This window comes from Perognathus longimembris, chromosome 1, assembly GCF_023159225.1.
Source record: "Perognathus longimembris pacificus isolate PPM17 chromosome 1, ASM2315922v1, whole genome shotgun sequence".
Lineage (NCBI taxonomy): Eukaryota > Metazoa > Chordata > Mammalia > Rodentia > Heteromyidae > Perognathus > Perognathus longimembris.
In genome coordinates this window covers 117,860,431-117,881,679 of record NC_063161.1, presented here as the reverse complement: position 1 = coordinate 117,881,679, position 21,249 = coordinate 117,860,431, and the positions used below count along the sequence as shown (strand labels likewise).

Genomic DNA, 21,249 nt, shown 5'->3' with positions numbered 1-21,249 from the left:
GAAGAGTTACTATGTCCATTGGTGAATAAACATTTACTTGGAATCTCTTTTACAGTTCTTTTGGCAAATATACTCAGGTGGAATTTCTGAATAATATAATGATTTGATGCTTAATTTTTGAGGAACTACCAAAATGTTTTCCACAATAGTGGCACCATTCTGGTACTGATTCTGACTAGCAATGTACAAGTCTTATCATTTCTCCCATCTATACCAACTTATCTTCCTACTTGAGATTTTAAACCTGAATTATCCCTTTGGTCTTCCATTATGATAAGCACTTTTACATAAAATAAGCCTTAAATAAAGTTTGTCCAATAATGGCATTGCTAACCTCAAATATAAATCACAACCATTAATATGTAACTTTTAGGTAGAAATCTTTTTCCATTTGGTTGAGACTTAACTTCAATATTAGCAATAAACTCTTTGTTTTATTATAGCAGAAGAATGTATATTATAGATAATACAATTACACAGAGAGCTACTCAAATGAGTAAGGAATAGGTAAAAGTTTTAACAAAACTGACACATACGAAACAACATTTTTAGCATCCCCTTTACTTAAATCACAAGGCCTCTTTTTCTGCTGATATTAAAATAAGCATAAATAATTAAATAATAAAAATATTAGCACAGACTATTGAATTTTAACTAGCTACTTTAGCTCTAATCGAGGAACAAGTCTTTGTGAGTAACTGAGTATGTAGGCTCATGTGTGTAACATAGTGTTTAAGTGTACACGTATGTGTGCACACATCTGTCAAGCATAGGAAGTAATCACAGAGTAAATGCCTTCAGAGTTGCAAGGAAAAACTTTCACTTAACCTTCAGGTAGTATACTCTATTTACAAAAGCCACGGGGATTTATAAAACCCTTCCTGCTGCCATACTGCAAAGCACTCTATAGAAGGTAAGCATATTTTGTAGAGAGGACACTGGGGAAAGTGAACCATGTGAAATTCTAGCATTTGCAAGATATGAAGCAACTAACAAGAACAGCAGTATTTAAAGGTAAAGAAAAACTAGTGATTAAAGTCTGATTAAATTCTCAACAACCAAGAGCAAAAAGACAGAATTTTAAATATGGTTCCAATATAAGCATATCAGTTTTTATTGTTCACATAAGGGTTTGAAATGTATTATTAAATGACTACATTTCACTAAGGTGAGCCAGACAAAAGGCTGGGATGAATTAAAGAAAAACTGTAACCTTGAATATCTAACCTACCAAATTTTGTATAGCTTCAATTGTTTAATATCTCTTCCATATAAGACATGTTTTATCTTTTTTATTTTTAAAATTATTTAAGGTATCTTCATCTTTCTCATCACATAAGGCATGAAAATTACCATCTCTATTTTCTTCTTTCTGACCTTTTCATCTAACCTCATTACTGCTATATATTCATTTATTATGGTGTGAATCACATATATACTACCCTTTGCATTTCCAGACATAGGGGAGACCTCCCTCGTTACTATTCACCTAGACTACCTTATTGCTCCTAGCCATTTTTTCTCTTCAGAACAACTATCCTACATGCTGATCTCATAGATTTGTCAAAAGAACACTTTTTATTATATCCCCTATTTTCTCAACAGCTTGTATATTGTGGTCCCAGCTTACATTTTCTTTTTTCCTCTACTCTCTACAGAAAACTTAGTTTTGGATGCTTCTTCCATCTTACTTAATCATTTAATGGCTTGTTTGTATCCTTCATAAATTGTAAGAAATTTAAAGAGATATTGACATGAAAAAAGTTAAGATAAATACAAATGTTCAAAGAAAGAAAGGTAGCTATGTCATAGGAAAATGAAAGCAGATTTTAAGCTTTTTTCCCCACAGTTGTTGTTACTATTGGAAATCTCTGAGGACAAAGGTAAATGGCAAAAAGTATCATATATATGTATATATATGCATATATATACACACATATATAATTACCAATTACATAGGGCCACTTGAAATAATGAGAACACAGTTGCATTCTGTATCAAATACATATAAGCTGAGATTTTAGTCCTCATTTACTTTTTGCTAACAACAGCTAAGTATTTCATTGTATACTTCTACATTGCCACAGAGCAGAATTACTATTCTATTTTGTGGTAAATATTTTGTTGAAACAAAATTTCATCAAATGAATGTAGGCTAATTTTTTTAACAAGAACTATTTCTGTAGCCTTTTCCTTAAGACAAAACACAGTGTCAGATTCACTGCCTATAACTTCAGGACTATAGGTATCACATAGAACATATAACACAGAGGGAGGGTATAAAAGAGAAGATTTCTTATTATTTTATCAATGAAATGTTTCAGTGCTATACCAGTTTAGAATTTAATAGCATTTAAAGGAATGTACTCAATTTTTTTACAACTCAAATACTACGTAAAACTCAAATACAAAGAAGGTATAATCCATAAAGTAAATCTAATGTATGAGTGAACATATTTGTACTTTTTTCTATATAATTCTGTGAGCATCTTAGACTCTAAAAACTTGTTAGGAAAAGAAAGCATTTTTGAAAATCCAGGACAAATATAATTGCTGGGATTGAGAGAATAAAAAAGAAGTCTAACAGCAACAACAACAAAAAAAGAAGATATTTTCTATTTTATAGATTTTTCTCTTGGGCATAATTATAAAGTGACATTCAAGTGCAACCAATGAAGTCCCTATTTTTTTCCCTCACAGAATCCAAAGACATCAGCAAAACCATGTATGTCAGTAATAAAAATAAAAAGTCTTTGACTTTTTAAATGTTATCATACTGTCAAAGTGGAATAAAATTAGCTTGAAAAATGATCTAAAGGCACATGATGCAGTTCATTATGTATAACAGCAACAGCAGCGGTTTCCCAGTGTTCATAAAGGCTGCTCCATTAAATTTACCTCCAGTCAATAATTAGGAGTCCACAAATAAACCTGGGCAATTAAATCAATACTACCAGGCAATTATATTCCAGAGTCCAGGCTCAGTGGCACTAAAAGGTACTATATCAAACTGCACTGTTAAGCAGTCTGTTGCCATTTTCAGCAGGATTTTTTACACTAACTGGACAGATAAGCATATCGCTAGATATTGTAGAATGCATAATGTGTATATGTATTTCTACATGTACAATGTGTATATGTACTTCTACATGAAAAAAAGATCTGGTGTCCATATAACTTCAGTGATATTAATAAAGAGGTAAACACTGATTTATTATTTTATGATCATCATTGATGTCTTATTAAAAGAAATATAAGGTCATAGCTACAAGATGAACATTCCAAAAATTCATTAAGAAGTTTATTTATATTAACAGCTTAACCTGCAAATAAACCCCTTTTTAACAATTAGTGAACTTCTTGAGATGGCAGGTAATGGCTAGCTTGTGGCACACAATATGTTTAAGAAATAAGCCCTCTTCTCAAAAGCATGTTGTCACTGTAAAAGGCTTTGTCTAGTGCCTGTGCATCTGCACTTAACTCCAACCAAAAAGTGTCCCCCTCACCTTCTATGATTACTGAAAAAATTCTTGAGATTTCAGAAATATTTAAAGTTAATACTGACTATGCATAGTTTATACAACATTTACTTATTCCTGACCTTGTTACAGTTTTATATTTCTTAACATAAAGTAATTGCACTTAATATCAGCTTCTATTCTTAATTTTTGCACAGAAATATTTATAATATCTATCTAAAAGCAATAAGCTGATAGAAATTTCTGCTACTTTGACAAATAGATTTTAGCTTTTCCTTATTCCAGATCAGTTTTGAAATAAGCAATTAGAATGAGCAAAAAGAACTGTGATGAAAAAGTTTGAAAATATATTACACACTGTCAGTGATGTCAAAACAAAAGCTGGCCATGACTAGAAAAGCAGGGCTCTCACCTGCCAATAAACTGCCCTTGATCACTTACAAGAGGGGCGCATCCCAGAAGACTATATTCGTATTAAAAAAAATACTTGAAAGGGAAGAAAAAGTATCACACAGGTCACAGCAGCAGTCTCAATAGACCCCTCAGGGATTTCAACTCGTCTTGGCCTTGTCATCCTCTATGCAGCTTTCCACTCGGCCCAGAAAATGTCGATAGGAAAATGTTTGAGGGGCCTCTGGTGGAAATTTTTTCATTCTTTCTGCATTGACAGGATGCCAAATCAATATTTACTTCCCACTAACAAGCTGCTCGAGGTCTCAGTAGAAAATATTGTAGAGAATGCGGGAAGACACAGTAATAAACAGCTGTCTGGCTGTGAGGAAAACATGAATTGACTGGAAACAGGTCCATAGTAAAAGGTCACTGAAACCCATGAACTCCTCAGGTGTCCATATCAACTACTAACTTTAAAGACACATAATAAAGAATCTCTTTTCCTAAGAGGTCTGAGAGAATGGATCCTTTTCAGTCTGGCAAGTATAGAGGTTGACTCAATAATTTAATTAATGCATTTGCTAAGTCCATGTTGGCTCTTTCCCAAGACATTTATTTCATTTGTTAAGTCCAAAAGTACAAATAGAGGGTTAACTTTCTTGTCTATCTTTTGGAATATTTCTTTACCTAACAGAAGTAAATAATGGTTTAGTATTTGCAAAGTTAGACATTTAGTGAAACTATGAGGCTTGGAATTTTTATGGAAAGTTTTAATATATGAAGCAGAAAATGAAATACCTGTCCTTCAAGAAGTTTCTGAATGTACAACAGCCATTCCTTGTCATTTTCAGCATCTACCTTTGTCTTTTCAATTTCCTAAAGAAAGTAGAAACATCTGTGTTAATTGAATTTATATCAACTTGGTCATACTAGGAAGCAGTAAATAAATCTAGAGGGGTATCTGTGGTGTGATTTTAAACAAGAGTGGTCTGTCCCCTCAAAGTAAGTCAGTAAGAATGCATACTTGTTAATACTTAATTTATAGATATTTTCAAATATATGAAACACACTATATTTCTATATTTGACAATAATATAGAAAATATTTTATTTCTGCTTTTATAGTAGAGCTCAAGATAGGAAGTAAATGAAAGTGAAAGAGATTAAAACAAAGTGAAAAAAATGTTGTCTAAAAGAATCACTTAAGTGATCCTCGTAACAGAACATAAAGCTTGTTATTTAGAAATTGAAGATGAAACATGTAAATGAGGGATAATTGTTATAAACAGAAAAGAAATGGCACAACTGATATAATTAAGTGCTTATTGACTTAACATGTCCAATGGTTTTCTAAGAGGCAAAGGACACTCCAACTTAATGTGCTGAAGTCACTATTTTTAAGCTAACAATAATTTTTGAAATTAGCATGGATTGACATGTATATTTGATTTTTTATTTAAAATTTACTTATCCACAAAATGGACTTTATGATGAAAGAAAGTAACATTTGTTGAAATTTCCCTCATGCCAGCCTTCATGCCAGGAAATTCACAAGAATTTCACAGTTTGGGTCATATTTTTATTAATCTGATGCAGTTTTAAGGACATAAGTTGAGCTGAGTGCTGGTAGCTAGCTCATGTCTTAATCTTAGCTATTCTGGAGGCTGAAATCTGACAATCAGGATTTTAAGTGAGCCTTCTATCTCCAATTAACTAGTTAAAAGCCAAAATGGAGGCATGGCTCAAGTGAAAGAGCACTGGCCTTGAGGGAAAAACATAAGGCCCTAAGTTTACACCCCTGCACTGAAAAAATAAAAGAACATAAGTTGAATACTTTGGATTCTCCTTGGACAAGACACTCAAATCCTCAGATTCCAAACTAATTCAAGTATCAGTGTAAATAATCTCTAGCCCATAATAAGAGTTAGTAAGTATATCAAAGTGCACTGATAGTTCTCAGAACTTTTGTTTGTACTTGAATAGGGACTGTAACACCATAGTGTGTATATACTCTGGCTCAACCTGCATCTGTCCAGAGGCAAGTGTGCAATTTTTTTCACACACAGATTTGTCACCTACTTTTTGAGAAATAACAACAGACCCTGTTACAAGTCATTTAAACTTAAATGGGATAAGCTATCTTATTGTATTCATTCAAAGAGGATGCTTTTTTCCAAATTTTTTCCTCCACATGAGAAAAACAACAACAATAGTAGCTGTAGTGCATGCATATAATTACCACTACTCTGGAGATGGAAACAGGAGGATAGTAGTCTGAAGCTGGTTGAAGTAAAAGGCATGAGATCCTATCAAAAACAAGCTAAAGTAAAAAGGGCTGGGGAAATGGCTCAAGTGGTAGACTACTTGTCTCTCCCTCAAGTACAAGACCTTGAAGTAAGTTCCTAGTACTTAAATAAAAAGAAAGTACAAATGGTGCTGGCAAAACCAGTTCAATACCTGTAACAAACTAAAACTAGATCCTTATATATCACCCTGCACCAAAATGACCTAGAAATAAAATCAGATACCCTGAAAACACTAAAAGAAGGAATAGGAGAAACTCTAAGACTCCTTGGCACTGGAAGAAACTTCCTCAACAAAGGCCCAGAAATGCTACAAGTCAAAGAAAGGTTGGACAAGTGGGACTGTATCAAACTGCAGAGCTTCTGCAGGGCAAAGAACATAGCTTCCAAAATAAACAGAAAGCCCACAGATTGGGAAAAGATCTTTACCAGCTATACAACAGACAAAGGCCTGATATCTAAAATATACACAGAACTCAAAAAAATAAATTCCTATCTCAACAAAGCTATCTCAACAAATGGGCTAAAGACCTAAAAAGAAACTTCTCTGAAGAGGAAATGAGAATGGCCAAGAGTCACATGAAAAAGTTCTCGACATCACTGGCAATAAAAGAAATGCAAATCAAAACAACATTGAGATTCCACCTCACCCCAAGAAGGTCCATTATCAGGAAATCCTGATGTAGCCAAAGGAAACTCTACTTCATTGTTGGTTGGAATGTAAACTTGTTCAACCACTCTGGAAAGCAGTGTGGAGGTTCCTCAGAAGGCTAAACATAGAGCTCCTCTATGACCCAGCAGCCCTACTTTTGACTACAAGCAAGACCACACTAAATCCACCAGCACATCTACATTCAACACAGCACAACTTGTCATTGCTAAAACATGGAACCAACCTAGATGCCCCTCAGAAGATAAGTGGATCATGAAAATGTGGTACATATACACAAGGGAATTCTATGCCTCCATCAGAAGGAATGACATTGCCCCCTTCGTAAGGAAATGGAAGCACTTGGAAAAAATCGTATTAAGTGAAGTGACCCAGACCTAAAGAAACATAAACCCTATGGTGTCCCTCATAGGGAATAGCCAGTACATGATTAGGCTAGTCATGGTAGAAGATCAAAATACTCCAATAGCTACACCCATATGATCACATAAGATGATGCCAAGTGAAATGAACGCCACATTGTAATTATTATCAACATGCCATGTGAAACCGCACCTTTTGTATTTTTGTGTTTTTTTCTTGTCTGTTTGTTTGGTTGTTTTCTTTAGTTTTGCTTCTCTTGGATTCCCTTCCTGTGGTTGTACCCCTGCTACCACTATATCTCATCTGAATACCCTGGATACTGTTTATATGGGTATTAGAACTGAGAAAGGGAAAGGGAATATCAAAATTGAGAAACAAAGGACAAAAAGATAAACCATTCCAAAAGCAATACTTATAAAACCATTCCGTGCAAATCAACTGCACAACTCTTAGTGGGAGAGGGAAAAGGGGAGGGGGAGAGGGGAATAAGGGAGGAGGTAACAAGTTGAACCAGAAATGTACTCACTGCCTTACATATGAATCTGTAACCACTCTGTAACACGCTTTGACAATAAAGAAAAAAGTTTAATTTTAAAAAATCATTCAACACAGGAATAAAAAACAAACCAAAATGAATTCCAAATGCATCAAAGACTCAACATAAAACCAGATACCCTGAAAACACTACAAGAAGGAAGAGGAGAAAAGGCCCAGAAACGCAAAAAATCAGAGAGGTTGGACAAATGGGATTGCATCAAACTGCAGAGCTTCTGCATGGCAAAGGACATAGCTTGCAAGATAAACAGAAAGCCAACAGATTGGGAGATCTTTACGGGCTATACAATGGACAAAGACCTCATCTAAAATACACGTACTAGGATATTCTTCGGAGAGGATCACAAAGTTTCAATAGTTATGGGCATATGCTCATATAAGATTATGTTTATTGAAATGAACTCTAAGAAATGGAAACAAGAGGTTTTATGTTATTTTGCTTCGTTTTTTTCTCCTTTGATGTTGCTTTTGATTTCTGTACCCTTTGTCTTGTACTTAAGTTTATCTATTTTGGGGAGGTGAAAGGGACACAGAAATGTTGAGACAAAGGATGAACAAATGCAGCATCTGATACTCACTAAACACTAGGTTCAAAATGAATTATTCAACTTGTGGGGGGAAGGGAAATCTGTCTGGAGAGAAAAACTGGGAGAAAATAAGGGAAGAAGTGACACTGTTCAAAAAGAAATGTACTCATTACCTGACTTAGGTGACTATAACTCCTCTATACATCACTTTTAAAGTAACCATTTCAAAAAAGAAAATTGAGGAAATTGACATGAGTAACAGCAATTCAAAAGGATACAAATATAGGCTTATTTTTCTTATTATACAGTTAAAATTTCTAGAAAGGTGTTCTGAGTTAATTAGTGTTCAATGTGTATCTTTCTTGGCACCTTAATAATTTTTCCTTCAAGAATTTAACGTTAAAACTGGAATCCTACCAACTATGAATCAAATGAAGTATGTACTTAAGTGTGAATAAATATTTAAATGAACTTACCATTTCATCTTCTGTGTCCAGTATTTCCTCTAGGTCTGAACGTGAAATATTCAGGATAGAAGCTGCCAGTGTCTGAGCTTTATGGGATGAGGTTCTAGAAGTATCCCTGTTTTTCTGCCTCTTTTTAATCTCTCTGATTTGTCGCCTCATTACATGGACATTGTTTTGTAACTCTTTGACTAAAGCCTGTAACGTGTTGAAAAGGACACTGGCTCATATGAAAGTAATAACGAAGATAAAACAGAAATAATATAAGAACATTAGGATACCAGATCATTTTTATACTGCAAAATAATTTTATTAAAAAAAAACTTACACAGGGGCTGGGAATGTGGCCTAGTGGCAAGAGTGCTTGCCTCGGCTACATGAAGCCCTGGGTTCCATTTCTCAGCACCACATATATAGAAAATGGCCAGAAGTGGTGCTGTGGCTCAAGTGGCAGGGTGCTAACGTTGAGCAAAAAGAAGGCAGAGACAGTGCTCAGGCTCTGAGTCCAAGCCCCAGGCCTGGCAAAAAATAAAATAAAAATTTTAAAAAATTACACAGACAGATCTTGATTCTATGCATTTGAGTTCTCTGAAAGATCTACTATTTTACTTCTCTTTCTTACACTTTTATTAGCAGTTATTAGTTCTACAAGTGGATTATTTTGACATGTCATTTGTGTGCATCATGTACCACCCACTCCCACCCATCATTTTGCCTTCAACCCTTTTTCCCAGATCAAACCTTAACAACCTTCATTGTTCTTTTTCTACATATGTTCATTAGGTGTTCTGGACACATTCACCCTCCTTCACCCTCTCTGTTGACACACAACACAGATACACAGGCACACAGACACACAGACACACACACACCCTCTGCAGGGTGAATTCTGATGGCAAACAGTGTTCATATGGAAATGGTATATATCCCTTAATTCAAATAACTTAAAGCACAGTTCTTGCCTTCACAGTTTTTAATCTGATCAGAAAACTATGCATTCAGGCAATTCTGAGAGCAGATATTAAAGTATATTAAGATTGACCCCTCAAGATTTTTATTTTTTATTTTTTGGTGCTAGTAGGGTTTGAAGTCAGGGCCTTGTATTTTCCAGAAGGTGCTCTGCCATGTAAGCCACATCTTCAACCCTTTTTAACTTTAGTTTTAAGATTGGGTATTGTACTTTCTGCCCAGAGCCAGTTTCCTGTGTAACATGCCCCACCACCTGACCATCTGTATTGTTGTGATGGGGTCTTGGTAACTTTTGACTTAGACTGACCTTGAAGCATAATCCTCTGCATCTCCTCTTCTTGTAGAAGCTGTGTTATGAGTCTGAACTACCACACCAAGCTCCTTAAGAATTGGATGAAGGGCTGGGGATATAGCCTAGTGGCAAGAGTGCCTGCCTCAGATACAGGAGGCCCTAGGTTCGATTCCCCAGCACCACATATACAGAAAACGGCCAGAAGCGGTGCTGTGGCTCAAGTGGAAGAGTGCTAGCCTTGAGCGGGAAGAAGCCAGGGACAGTGCTCAGGTCCTGAGTCCAAGGCCCACGACTGGCCAAAAAAAAAAAAAAAAAAGAATTGGATGAACTTATTATGCCTCAGTTCTGACAATGTCCCTGTCCCACAAACTGTTTTTCTCTTTAAAGGGAAATGTCCCTCTTCATACATACCATACTTCAGTTTGATCATATATATATATATATATATATATATATATATATGCATATGGCTCTGTATGTAGTGTACTACATGTTTATATATATATATTTTTATACAAACTTCCATATAAGAAAGAAAAATATGTGCTCATGGTCTCTCTCAGCATGGTTTACTTCACTCAAAGTAATTTTTTTCAGGGACTGGGAATATGGCCTAGTGGCAAGAGTGCTTGCCTTGGCTACATGAAGCCCTGGGTTCAATTCCCCAGCACCACATATACAGAAAATGGCCAGAAGTGGCGCTGTGGCTCAAGTGGCAGAGTGCTAGCCTTGAGCAAAAGGAAGCCAGGAACAGTGCCCAGAGTCCAAGGTCCAGGACTGGCCAAAAAAAAAAAGAAAAAAAGTAATTTTTTTCCAAGTTCATCCATTTCCCTGAAAAGTATACAATATTATTCTTCCTGATGGATGAATAAAATTCCATTGCACGTGTGTATGTATACATGCGTGCACATATGTAATTTATATATGTATATACATACCTATATATACACACACATGCACACAGATGCATACACTACATTTTCCTATTGGTTGTAGGACATCTGGGTTGATTCCATAACTTGGTTACACTGATATGTAGAAATGAACATGAGAACATAGTGTGCAGGTGGTTTTATTGAATCCTGACTTGCAATCTTTTGGATAAACATCTCTATCATTGCTGGATCATAGGGCAGATTGTGCTTTTAGGGTTTTTGTTTTGTTTTGTTTTGCCTGTTCTGGGGCTTGAACTCGAGGCCTGTGTGCTATCCTTGAGCCTCTTTGTGCTCAAGGCTAGCGTTCTACCACTTGAACCACAGTGCCACTTCCAGCTTTTTGGAGTAGTTTATTGGAGATAAGATCTCTCAAGGACTTTTCTGTCTGGGCTAGCTTCAAACCGTGATCCTCAGATCTCAGCCTCCTGAGTAATTAGTATTATAGATGCCCAGTATACTTTTAGGTTTTTCAAGGATCTCCATAATGCTTTTCACAGTGTTTCCACTAGGTTACAGCCCCACCAACAGTGTGGTAGGGTTCTTTTCCCCCTCATTCTCACTAGCATTTGTATTTATAGTCTTGCTGAAGGCCATTAAAACTGGAGTGTGATGGAATCTCAACGTGTTTTGATTTGCATTTCTTTTGTGGCCAGGAAAACTGAGCATTTCTTCATGTATATATTGGCTATCTTTACTGCTTATTTTGACAAATGTCTACCTCTTTGTCCTTGGGCTATTTTTAACAATAGCATCCAGTGTTTTGTAGGCTTCGATTTTTAGGGGAGGGGAATGAAGAATATTCTTTTAATATATAACATAATATTCTAAAAGCAGTTGTTTGTCACGCATTGGCAAACTCCAAGTAAGGAATTTTATTATTTATAAATATGATAGTACATAAGGTGAATTAAAAAATACTATATGTTGAGCAGAATAACTTCTCTACTGGGGTTTAAGACACGTTTAATTATCAGCATAACAAGAGATAGAAAAACAAAAACCAGCTGATTTGAGATAACTAACATGCTGAAACATAAAAGAATATAATTGTAATTTAATATGTTGCCTCAAAAAATCTAATGTCTGAGTCAAATGATGGGGTCATTTGTGAATGAAGACAGTAAGTAGTGATGTAAATTTATTCTATTAGGAAGATATTTAAATTTTCATTTTATAAACATTCCACAAATTATCTTTATTTCCACTTCCAAAAACACATCAGCTACTATGAAATGACATTTTTTTTATGGTCCTGGGGTTTGAACTCTGGGCCTGGGTGCTACCCTTGAGCTTCTTTTACTCAAGGGAAGCGCTCTATCTACCACCTGAGCCATAGTGCCACTTCCAGCTTTTTCTGAGTAGTTTATTGGAGATAAGAGTCTCACAGAGTATCCTGCCCGGGCCGGCTTCAAACCACAATCCTCAGATCTCAACTTCCTGATTAGCTAGGAATACAGGCGTGAGCCACCAGCGTCCAGCTGAAATGACAATTTTTTTTCTATGTTCTTTTTTGTTCTTTTTTCTTTTTCCCTTTATTGTCAAAGTGAAGTACAGAGAGGTTACAGTTTCATATGTAAGGCAGTGAGTACATTTCTTGTTCAACTTGTTACCTCCTACCTCATCCCCCCTCCTCACCTTTGCTCTCCCCCTTTTCCCATCCCCCCTCCCATGAGTTGTACAGTTGGTTTACACCAAATGGTTTGTAAGTATTGCTTTTGGAATGGTTTGTCATTTTATCCTTTGTCTCTCAATTTTGATATTCCCTTTCCCTTCCCTAGTTCTAATACCTGTATGAACTCAGGGTACTCAGATGAGATACAGAGATAGTGATAGTGGGGGTACAAACACAGGAAGAGAATACAAGATGAAATGACAATTTTTAATTGTGCCTATCTTCTGAAGGACAAGCAGTGCAAGACACTCAATCTGGTAGGAAAAACCTGGGAAAGTGAGGGAAGGGATGACATTGTACAAATAGAAATACACTCTTTACCTGACTTAAGTAACTATAATCCCTTTGTACATCACTTTTATAATAAGAATAAAAAATTAAATAAAAAAGAAGTTCAATCTCATCAGACTGAGAAAAAGAGAATACTGTGATGTGGGGGGTTGGGGGAAGGGAAAAAGAAAGGAGGAGTAACTTTCCGATTATAAGTGTTTTCATTCTTTTTTGTAAAGGCCAAGAAAACTGCCATTAAAGTTTTACACTCAATGAAAATTTAATTAGTGATCATTATTTTGTGTCTATCCTTTGCAAGACACTATGGTATACACTGCAGAGATAAGGATTAATAAAATATTGTCCCAGGGCTGGGGATATAGCCTAGTGGCAAGAGTGCCTGCCTCGGATACACGAGGCCCTAGGTTCGATTCCCCAGCACCACATATACAGAAAACGGCCAGAAGCGGCGCTGTGGCTCAAGTGGCAGAGTGCTAGCCTTGAGCGGGAAGAAGCCAGGGACAGTGCTCAGGCCCTGAGTCCAAGGCCCAGGACTGGCCAAAAAAAAAAAAAAAAAAAAAAAAAAAATATTGTCCCAGTTCTTAAGGACCTCATCATGATCTATCTAGTAGAAATAAAATTTCCTACCAACTATAGTACACAGAAGAATAAAAGGCATTAACCAAAATAATCTAATTGCAGTGAGATCAAAAGGTACAGAAAAATCAAGTACTTTTGAATCCGTAGCCTTTGCTCCTCAGCTTCTCCAGAGGCCTAAGGGAAAAATATTGCTGACAATATAGGGTAAAACTACAAATCAACAGCAAAGGACGTATTTTAGCTCCATATCTGCCTCTTCTCCAGCATTCACAGCTCTACTTGTTCTCTGTGCAACCAATTCCCATGCCTTTCTGGGATGCTTGCCTTTTTAGGTAACTTCTAGATGACACACTTTTGCCATTCCTAATCTATCAGTACTTCATCAGTCTTCTCTTTGTTTTGTTAATAATTTACCACTCCTATATACATTCCATGTCTTAACAGTTTTTAGATTAGACTTCAGATGTCTTTGGGCTTTACTGAACATAGAGGAAATTTCTGATCTTTGGCTGATTTTAAAATGAGGATAGAGTGAAAATAACTCAATTCTTTAATCTCAAATCTATATTTACTGCATGACTATTACAGTTACTAAGCTGATATTAAAGCTACAAAAATATTTTCTACAGAATTTTGAATGTTATGACCCATAAGAGTGGGAGGAAATGTTCTGAAGGTTAAGAAGACAGAAAAAATCATTTGAAGCAGACCCTAGCATATTCTATATGAAGTAAGTGCAATTAAATTAAGTCACAATTCATACCTTCACAAATATGGTGAACTCTTTTACTTTCTCATTGGCTAGCAGCAATCTCTTCTGTGCACCTTCTAGGACCTGCTCACTTTGCAGTGCTAATCCCTGCAGCTGTTTAGATGCTGCTGCCTCAATTTCTGCCATTGCAGATTCAGTCTCATTTATTTTTGATGTTAGGAAAGTAAGTTTGAGATCCTGTAAGAAATCAGTAAACATAAAATTTTTTAAAAAGTTTACACGGATTTGGAAGAATTGGTTATAAGACAGAGAAAGGGTTTTATTACTCTACCTATGTATTTTATTTTTTATTTATTGTGAAAATGATGTACAGAGGATTACAGTTTCATATGTAAGGCAGTGCATACATTTCTTTGTGTATTTTTTTGTCTTTGAACGCAGGACGTGGTACGTGTAGGGCAAGTGCTTTGCCACTGAGCTACCTCCCAGCCCTCAGTGCATACATTTCTTAAAACCAATAATTATTTTTAGTTTTTCTAATACAGCAGTGCAACTAATGTAAAAATTCTTAGCATTTCATGTAAAATACAATGCTCTTTGCAGTTAAGTGAAACTTTTAAGTAGCTCTTACAGTTTGGAGACAAAAAGTGACAATGTTGAAAGTAGGAAACAAATGGTTATATTCCATTTTTTAGACTAACATGCAAAAAGTATACCTTTTTTTCTAGCTCCTCTTTAGTTTTCTGATACATCTGTTCATACTGTGACTTCTCTTTGACTGCAACATTAAGTCTTTGCTTTAGTGAATCAATCGATACCTTCTTATTGGAACATTCTTCAGTTAATGTCTTTACCTAGAGTAAAATTTTAAAAGTAACTTATTGGTTAATGGCATTGTAATAATATCTACAAAGAAACTAACAATTGTCAAGCCAATGATAAAAACAAAAATACACAAAAATGGAAAATATGTACAATAAAGTATTAAGTAATAGCATTTACTATTTTGAGTAGAAAAGATTTTTCACCAAAATATAACATATAAAAATTATAAAATTATCTCTGAAATTACTATAGAAGTTAAAGAATTAGCAAACGTTAAAGAATAAAATTGAAAAGAAGCTGCCAGGATTGATAGGTACTAATTATGATTTATGCCACATTCATGTAAATTTTCTGCCTTAAATCCATTTGAGCTAATACATACTTAAATACTTAGTATCTTAAGTACTTAGTAAAGTATATGGTCTCTTAGGAGTGATATTCTCTTTAGTGAATGCCAAAGCACTAGCTGATTTATGAGTTTCACAAATGCCAATTTTTTCATTTTATAAACAAAAACTTTCTACTTGTGAACATTATACAAAGATTTAAAATGTAAGTTCCTTTAGTGTGTAAAGAATTAAGTATGCAACTTGCAAAACTGTTTGGTGTAAGTGAACTGAACACCTCCGGGGGCGGGGGGGGGAAGGGAAAGGGGGGGAAGGGAGGGGGGTATGAGGGACAAGGTAACAAACAGTACAAGAAATGTATCCAATGCCTAACGTATGAAACTGTAACCTCTATGTACATCAGTTTTATAATAAAAACTTAAAAAAAAAGAATTAAGTATGCAGAAGAAAAAAAGGATACCTTTTACAGAATATTTGATAGTTATTGCTGCTAATATTTATACTAGTATATAAACATGATTCTATTATTATACATTGTAGCTTTAGCAAAATACTGATCAAAATGCAATCATGTACAAAAGAAATAATAAAGTTTTAATAAAGAGTAAACTTATCTTCTTAAGGTATAGTTACAAATAGAGACAGAATGTGTGGCTATGTTGTATATGGGACTTTACAATCTTGAATTTTAAGACAAAAATGTACTTTTAGATAAAATAACATATTTTTATCAACTGTGTATCCTATATATATTTTTTAATTTTTTTTTGCCAGTCCTGGTCTTTGGACTCAGGGCCTGAGCACTTGTCCCTGGCTTCTTTTTGCTCAAGGCTAGCACTCTGCCACTTGAGACACAGTGCCACTTCTGGCCATTTTTTATGTATGTGGTGCTGGGGAATCAAACCCACGGCTTCATGTATATGAGGCAAGCACTCTTGCCACTAGGAAATATTCCCAGCCCTATAATTTTATTAGTACTGGATATCTGAATTAAGAAAACGCACACAATAGGTAATCTCTTAGTGACAGTGAACATAAAAGCTATACCTTTTTTTCAAGATTTTCTAACATTTCACTAAAATTCTCATGGCTTTCTGAATTCACTTTCTGTCGAAATTTCAAATCCTCTATCAAATGTCTTTTCATAGTTATATCTCTCTCCATGCGAGACATCCTTGAAAGTAAAAAGAAGCATTTTGTCAAGAGAATAGAAAATATTCTTAATAATGCCTTATTATATATAGAGTATGCCCAGTGTTATACCTACTCTTAGTTGTCAATGTTATCGGATATAAGTGAAATTGTAAATTAGTAAAATAAACTGAACTGAATAAAATGACATGAATATGACATGGTTATTATAGTCTCATATGTAGTCATGAAAGCAAAATGAATATAAAAACTCATAACAAAATTATTGTATTATATTTTGTATGCTTAGAAAAACTGAGGTGATATTTATATAATCCATACTCTAACAATGTTATAAAGCAATCCTGTAGTTTAATAAAAGAAAGTTTAAATCTTGTCTATGCAACTAAAATTAGACATGAAATCTAGCTTAAAATAATTTGAAATGTGATTCATGTATCAGTTTAGGTTAAGATGGTGAAATATTAAGTATGATAGATGTATTACGTAGAGTATTTTTGTTGCTATCATAAGAGTAACAATGGCTAAACTTCACTGAATGTTTTTATACATATTTCTTTATACATATTAATTCACCTGTTCCTAAAACCTAATAAATTAAATCAATGCGCCAAATTATTAGGTAAAAGAGCCACAATTTTAAGTGTTTCTCTGGAGTGCCCAATGTTTAACAATAAGTAAGATCATCTCTTCGTCAATAAATAAATTTTAATATATTCTCAGATAAAAACATTAACTAGTATTTTTGTCTGAAAGTTTGTCCAAACTTTAATATATTCTCAGTTAAAAGTATTAATCAATGTTTTTGTCTAATGGCTTATCTACTAAAAATCACTTTTAAGTGATCTTCACTTATCATGTAGTATATAGGTAAATATATGAAACACATATAATGGTGCCTGGTATTCTATCTAAATATGTTATCATTTATAATCTCTAGTGTAGCTAAAAAAGATAAAGAAAAATCTATTTCATCCAATATGATAAGGAATTTAGATTTCCTTCTTTAAATGATAAATACAAAATAACTCCTATTTTAAATATGAACAAAAATTTCCCTTTTCTACATTAACTATTTAATCTAAACTCAGGGAAATATCAACCTATATATTTTTCTGGTCGCATAATTGACACATAACATAGTTTTTCTGTTCAGTCTTGAAGCTGTTAATTTATATTTACTCAAACCAAATGTTTAATAAGAGAAACCTAACTTTAAATATTATTACCTTAATTTTAAAAATAGCAAACTGTTTTTCACAGCAATGTCACATTATTCATGCTTATGGGTAGAATTCTTTAAAATTCCACTTTATGTAGGATTGAAAATGTACTAAGCAAAATCTCATTATAGGTGATAGATTGGCATTGTTTCTTGGGATGCATTGTTTAATAGATTTTACTACCACTAGGTGGCACCAAATACAATGAATAGAAATATGAAAAACATACTTTTCATGCATTTCCTTTATGTGTTCTTCTTTTGCTAGGAGTTCAAATTTCAGAGACTTCGTGTTTGACGACTGTTTAGTAAGTTCATTAGTTGCATTCTATATTAAAAATAGGCAAATTTCAACATAGCTTTTAATCTTGATATAAAAAAAGAAATGCTATTTTAAGAAAAAGTAATACATTTGTAATAATTATGGCAACTAATTAAAATGTATATTTTCTATTTTATATACTCAAATAGAAATAATGTAGCCAATACAGAATTTTTATAGAGAAACTGTATCAAATTGCAGTTTTATAGTACATATCCCAAATATACTTTTAGGAAATATGAATGGCCATAAAAAATGTAAATGTATGAGTAATTAAGAATTTTAATGGCCCAGTAAGATCACGTATGATGAATGCTTAATTTACAAATAAACTACAATTAACTGCCTATGATAAAAAATCATTTCCTGCTCCTTACATCAAGTAGTAAAATCCCTTTCTCATACCCTTTGAATCTAGTCTGGGCTGGGATTTACTTTCACTGAAAAACTGTGGCAAAAAGATATGTTTTAAATCCTGGACCTTAGAGGTGACTTTCATTTTGCACTCACGGAATGCTTTGCTGAGATCACTTTGCAGGGAAAACAAATTTAAAAAAAGGTCATGGGGAATAGTACTATCAGACAATTAGCAGCCATGTGAATGAGAGCTATTTTGGATCTTATGGTCAGGTAAAGATTCCCTTGGTTTAGTAGAATACAGACATCTGAGAGAACTCAGAAGAGAATAGCAGAAGAAATAATATAAATAACAAATTGCTGTTGTTGCTTTAAGTTATGGTGTTTCAGGATAGCTTATAAGCAAGCTATAAATGACTGATAACAGAATCATATGTATACCAAGCACTTCCTCACTTGAAGCTATTAACAGTACTGATTATCAAGTATTTATACGTAATTACTGTGTTTGGAAAACGAACTTTGCAATATTTATTGTCTGCACCACATAGAAGCCAGAGGTAACTACAATGTTAAGATACATAAATTTCAACTTTGATTCAAGTTCCAGTTAAACATGTATGCTGATATATCACTTTTGTCAATTTTGGTATATTAGTTTTCCATCTATGTTATTGTTTTATTTCTGGCCATAAATGAAATGCAAATCAAAACAACATTGAGAGTCTACATTATCCTGGTTAGAATTGCCATGACCAAGAAAACTAACAGTAACAGTAATAGTAACAGTAACAGCTGGAGGGATGTGGCCAAAAGCGAACACTACTACACTGTTAGTGGGAATATAAACTTGTTCAACCATTCTGGAAAGCAGTATGGAGGTTCCTCAAAAAACAGCATCTATCCAATTGACCACAATCCAGGCCACACTAAAACTACCAGCACTACCATGTTCATTACAGTATTGTTTATTATAGCCAGGATATATAATCAATCTAGATGCCGCTCAGTGGATGAACAGATCAAGAAAATGTTGTATATATACAAAATGGAATTCTCTGCCTCCATCAGAAAGAATGTTGTTCCATTCATAAGGAAATGAAAGGACTTGGAAAAAAATGTATTATGCAAAGTAAGCCAGACCCAAAGAAACATAAGTTGCATGGTTTCTCACATTTGCAGTAATTACAATGTGCTTATACTACACTTGATCTTAGACAAAAGGCCAAGAAGCAATAGACTGTGCTTATAAATCTACTAGTAAACACAATGTATGGTAAAAGACCATCCATTCATAGGAGAGGATATGACCATATAAAATAATGTTTATCAAAATGAACACTAAGAAATGGAAACAAGAAGTTGTTTTTCTTAGTCATTAATCTTTATTGAAATGAACTCCAGGAGGTAGAAAAAATCATTTATCTTAAATTCCCTCTGGATTGTTCATTCTCTTAGGAATATAATTACTCTCATCATTGTGCTAGGCTAATTGTGAGATGTTATCTCAAACACCAAAGCTAGTACCAGTGGTATCAGCCTATAATCTAAGATACAAGAAAGGCTTACTAAAAAATCACGGTTAGAAGCCAGTCCAGGTAGAAAAGTCTAGGGAGACTCCATCTTAACCCGCAAAATGCTGGATTTAAGGCCTAACTCAAGTAGTAGAATACCAGCAGGTAAATAAAAGGAGAGCATGAGGCCTTGAGTTAAAGCCCTGGTACAAGCAGTAACAAACAACAAAGAAGTATCTCATGGTGGGATGTTGCCTAATGCTAGAATGTTTGCATAGTATGCATAAATCCCTACTTTTCATCCTATTATCCCAGCACTTGGAAAGATTACTGGTTTGAGAGGAAAGGGTGATCTACACAGTAAGTTCCAGGTAACCAGAGACACAAAGTGAGACCTTGTCTCAAAATAAAGAAGAGAACAGAACAATAAATATCTCAGTTAATGTCAGTTTTAAAACTGTTAATAATAAAGCTGAGTGTTTTCAAGAATGATATAATCACCTATTTTAAATTTTACCCTATTTGTAATCCTACACTAAAATATCATAATTTTTGTATTACTAGCCAAGTCTATTCAATACTCTAATACCATTTAACTCTCATAATTATCCATTACTTCATTTATAACATACTCTACGTTTACAATCACATTTTCCTTTCTAGTGACTCTCATTATGGCTATAGTCCTATAGATAGCTTCTAGCAAGCAACCTTCACTAAAGAAAATTATTAAATATGTGAAAAAATTAGCTTGTTTTAAGCAGCAGCATGAAAATTAACTTGCCAATTTAAAATGCATGGATCCTGTTTCCTACAAGATTTTAAATCTATTTCAGCTGATGTCAGCCTCACTTTTAACTTGTTGACAGTTTTACCTTAATTAGATGTAATTCTTTATAAACAACAACAAAAATAAAAGCTGCTTTTTATTCTCACTCCCAGGTACAACTTGCTAAGATCAAACAAACCTATCCACCTTTGATATCTGCTGTTTTTCTCTCACACATCCCTTCTCCTTTTCTGTCTCCAACCAATAAACAAAACTAAACATGTAGTAAGTATATAGAAAATAATTCTATTTGTATTGATTCAGTATGTTTGAAAGCACTCTGTCCATATGGTTAACGATGTAAGGATAGAGAAAACTAGAGTTTTGGAGAAGATAACAACCAGTTTCCATTTGCTCTTAAGTTAAGATTTCATTGTGTAAGGTAATTTCGTCCAGAGAACAGCATTGTGATTTACCAGATAGGAACGTATTAAGCTAAAACTGAATGATGAAGTCAAATGTAGTATTCGTATTTTTG

The 21,249-nt window shown here is 34.2% G+C and overlaps 1 protein-coding gene across 9 annotated transcripts in view; it reads right to left on the bottom strand.

The window, feature by feature from the left end:
- Cntln (centlein) overlaps positions 1-21,249 on the bottom strand; it is a 189,274-nt gene that overhangs the window by 9,704 nt on the left and 158,321 nt on the right. For 8 of the 9 annotated variants that reach the window (XM_048355133.1, XM_048354721.1, XM_048354761.1 and 5 more), the window contains 6 exons: positions 17,980-18,077; positions 16,423-16,549; positions 14,920-15,057; positions 14,255-14,440; positions 8,766-8,951; positions 4,671-4,748 (listed from right to left, as the gene is read on the bottom strand). In XM_048355133.1, the coding sequence (XP_048211090.1) occupies positions 4,671-4,748; positions 8,766-8,951; positions 14,255-14,440; positions 14,920-15,057; positions 16,423-16,549; positions 17,980-18,077 (813 nt within the window). The remainder of the gene's footprint in view (positions 1-4,670; positions 4,749-8,765; positions 8,952-14,254; positions 14,441-14,919; positions 15,058-16,422; positions 16,550-17,979; positions 18,078-21,249) is intronic. The other variant, XM_048354966.1, reaches the window with a different exon arrangement.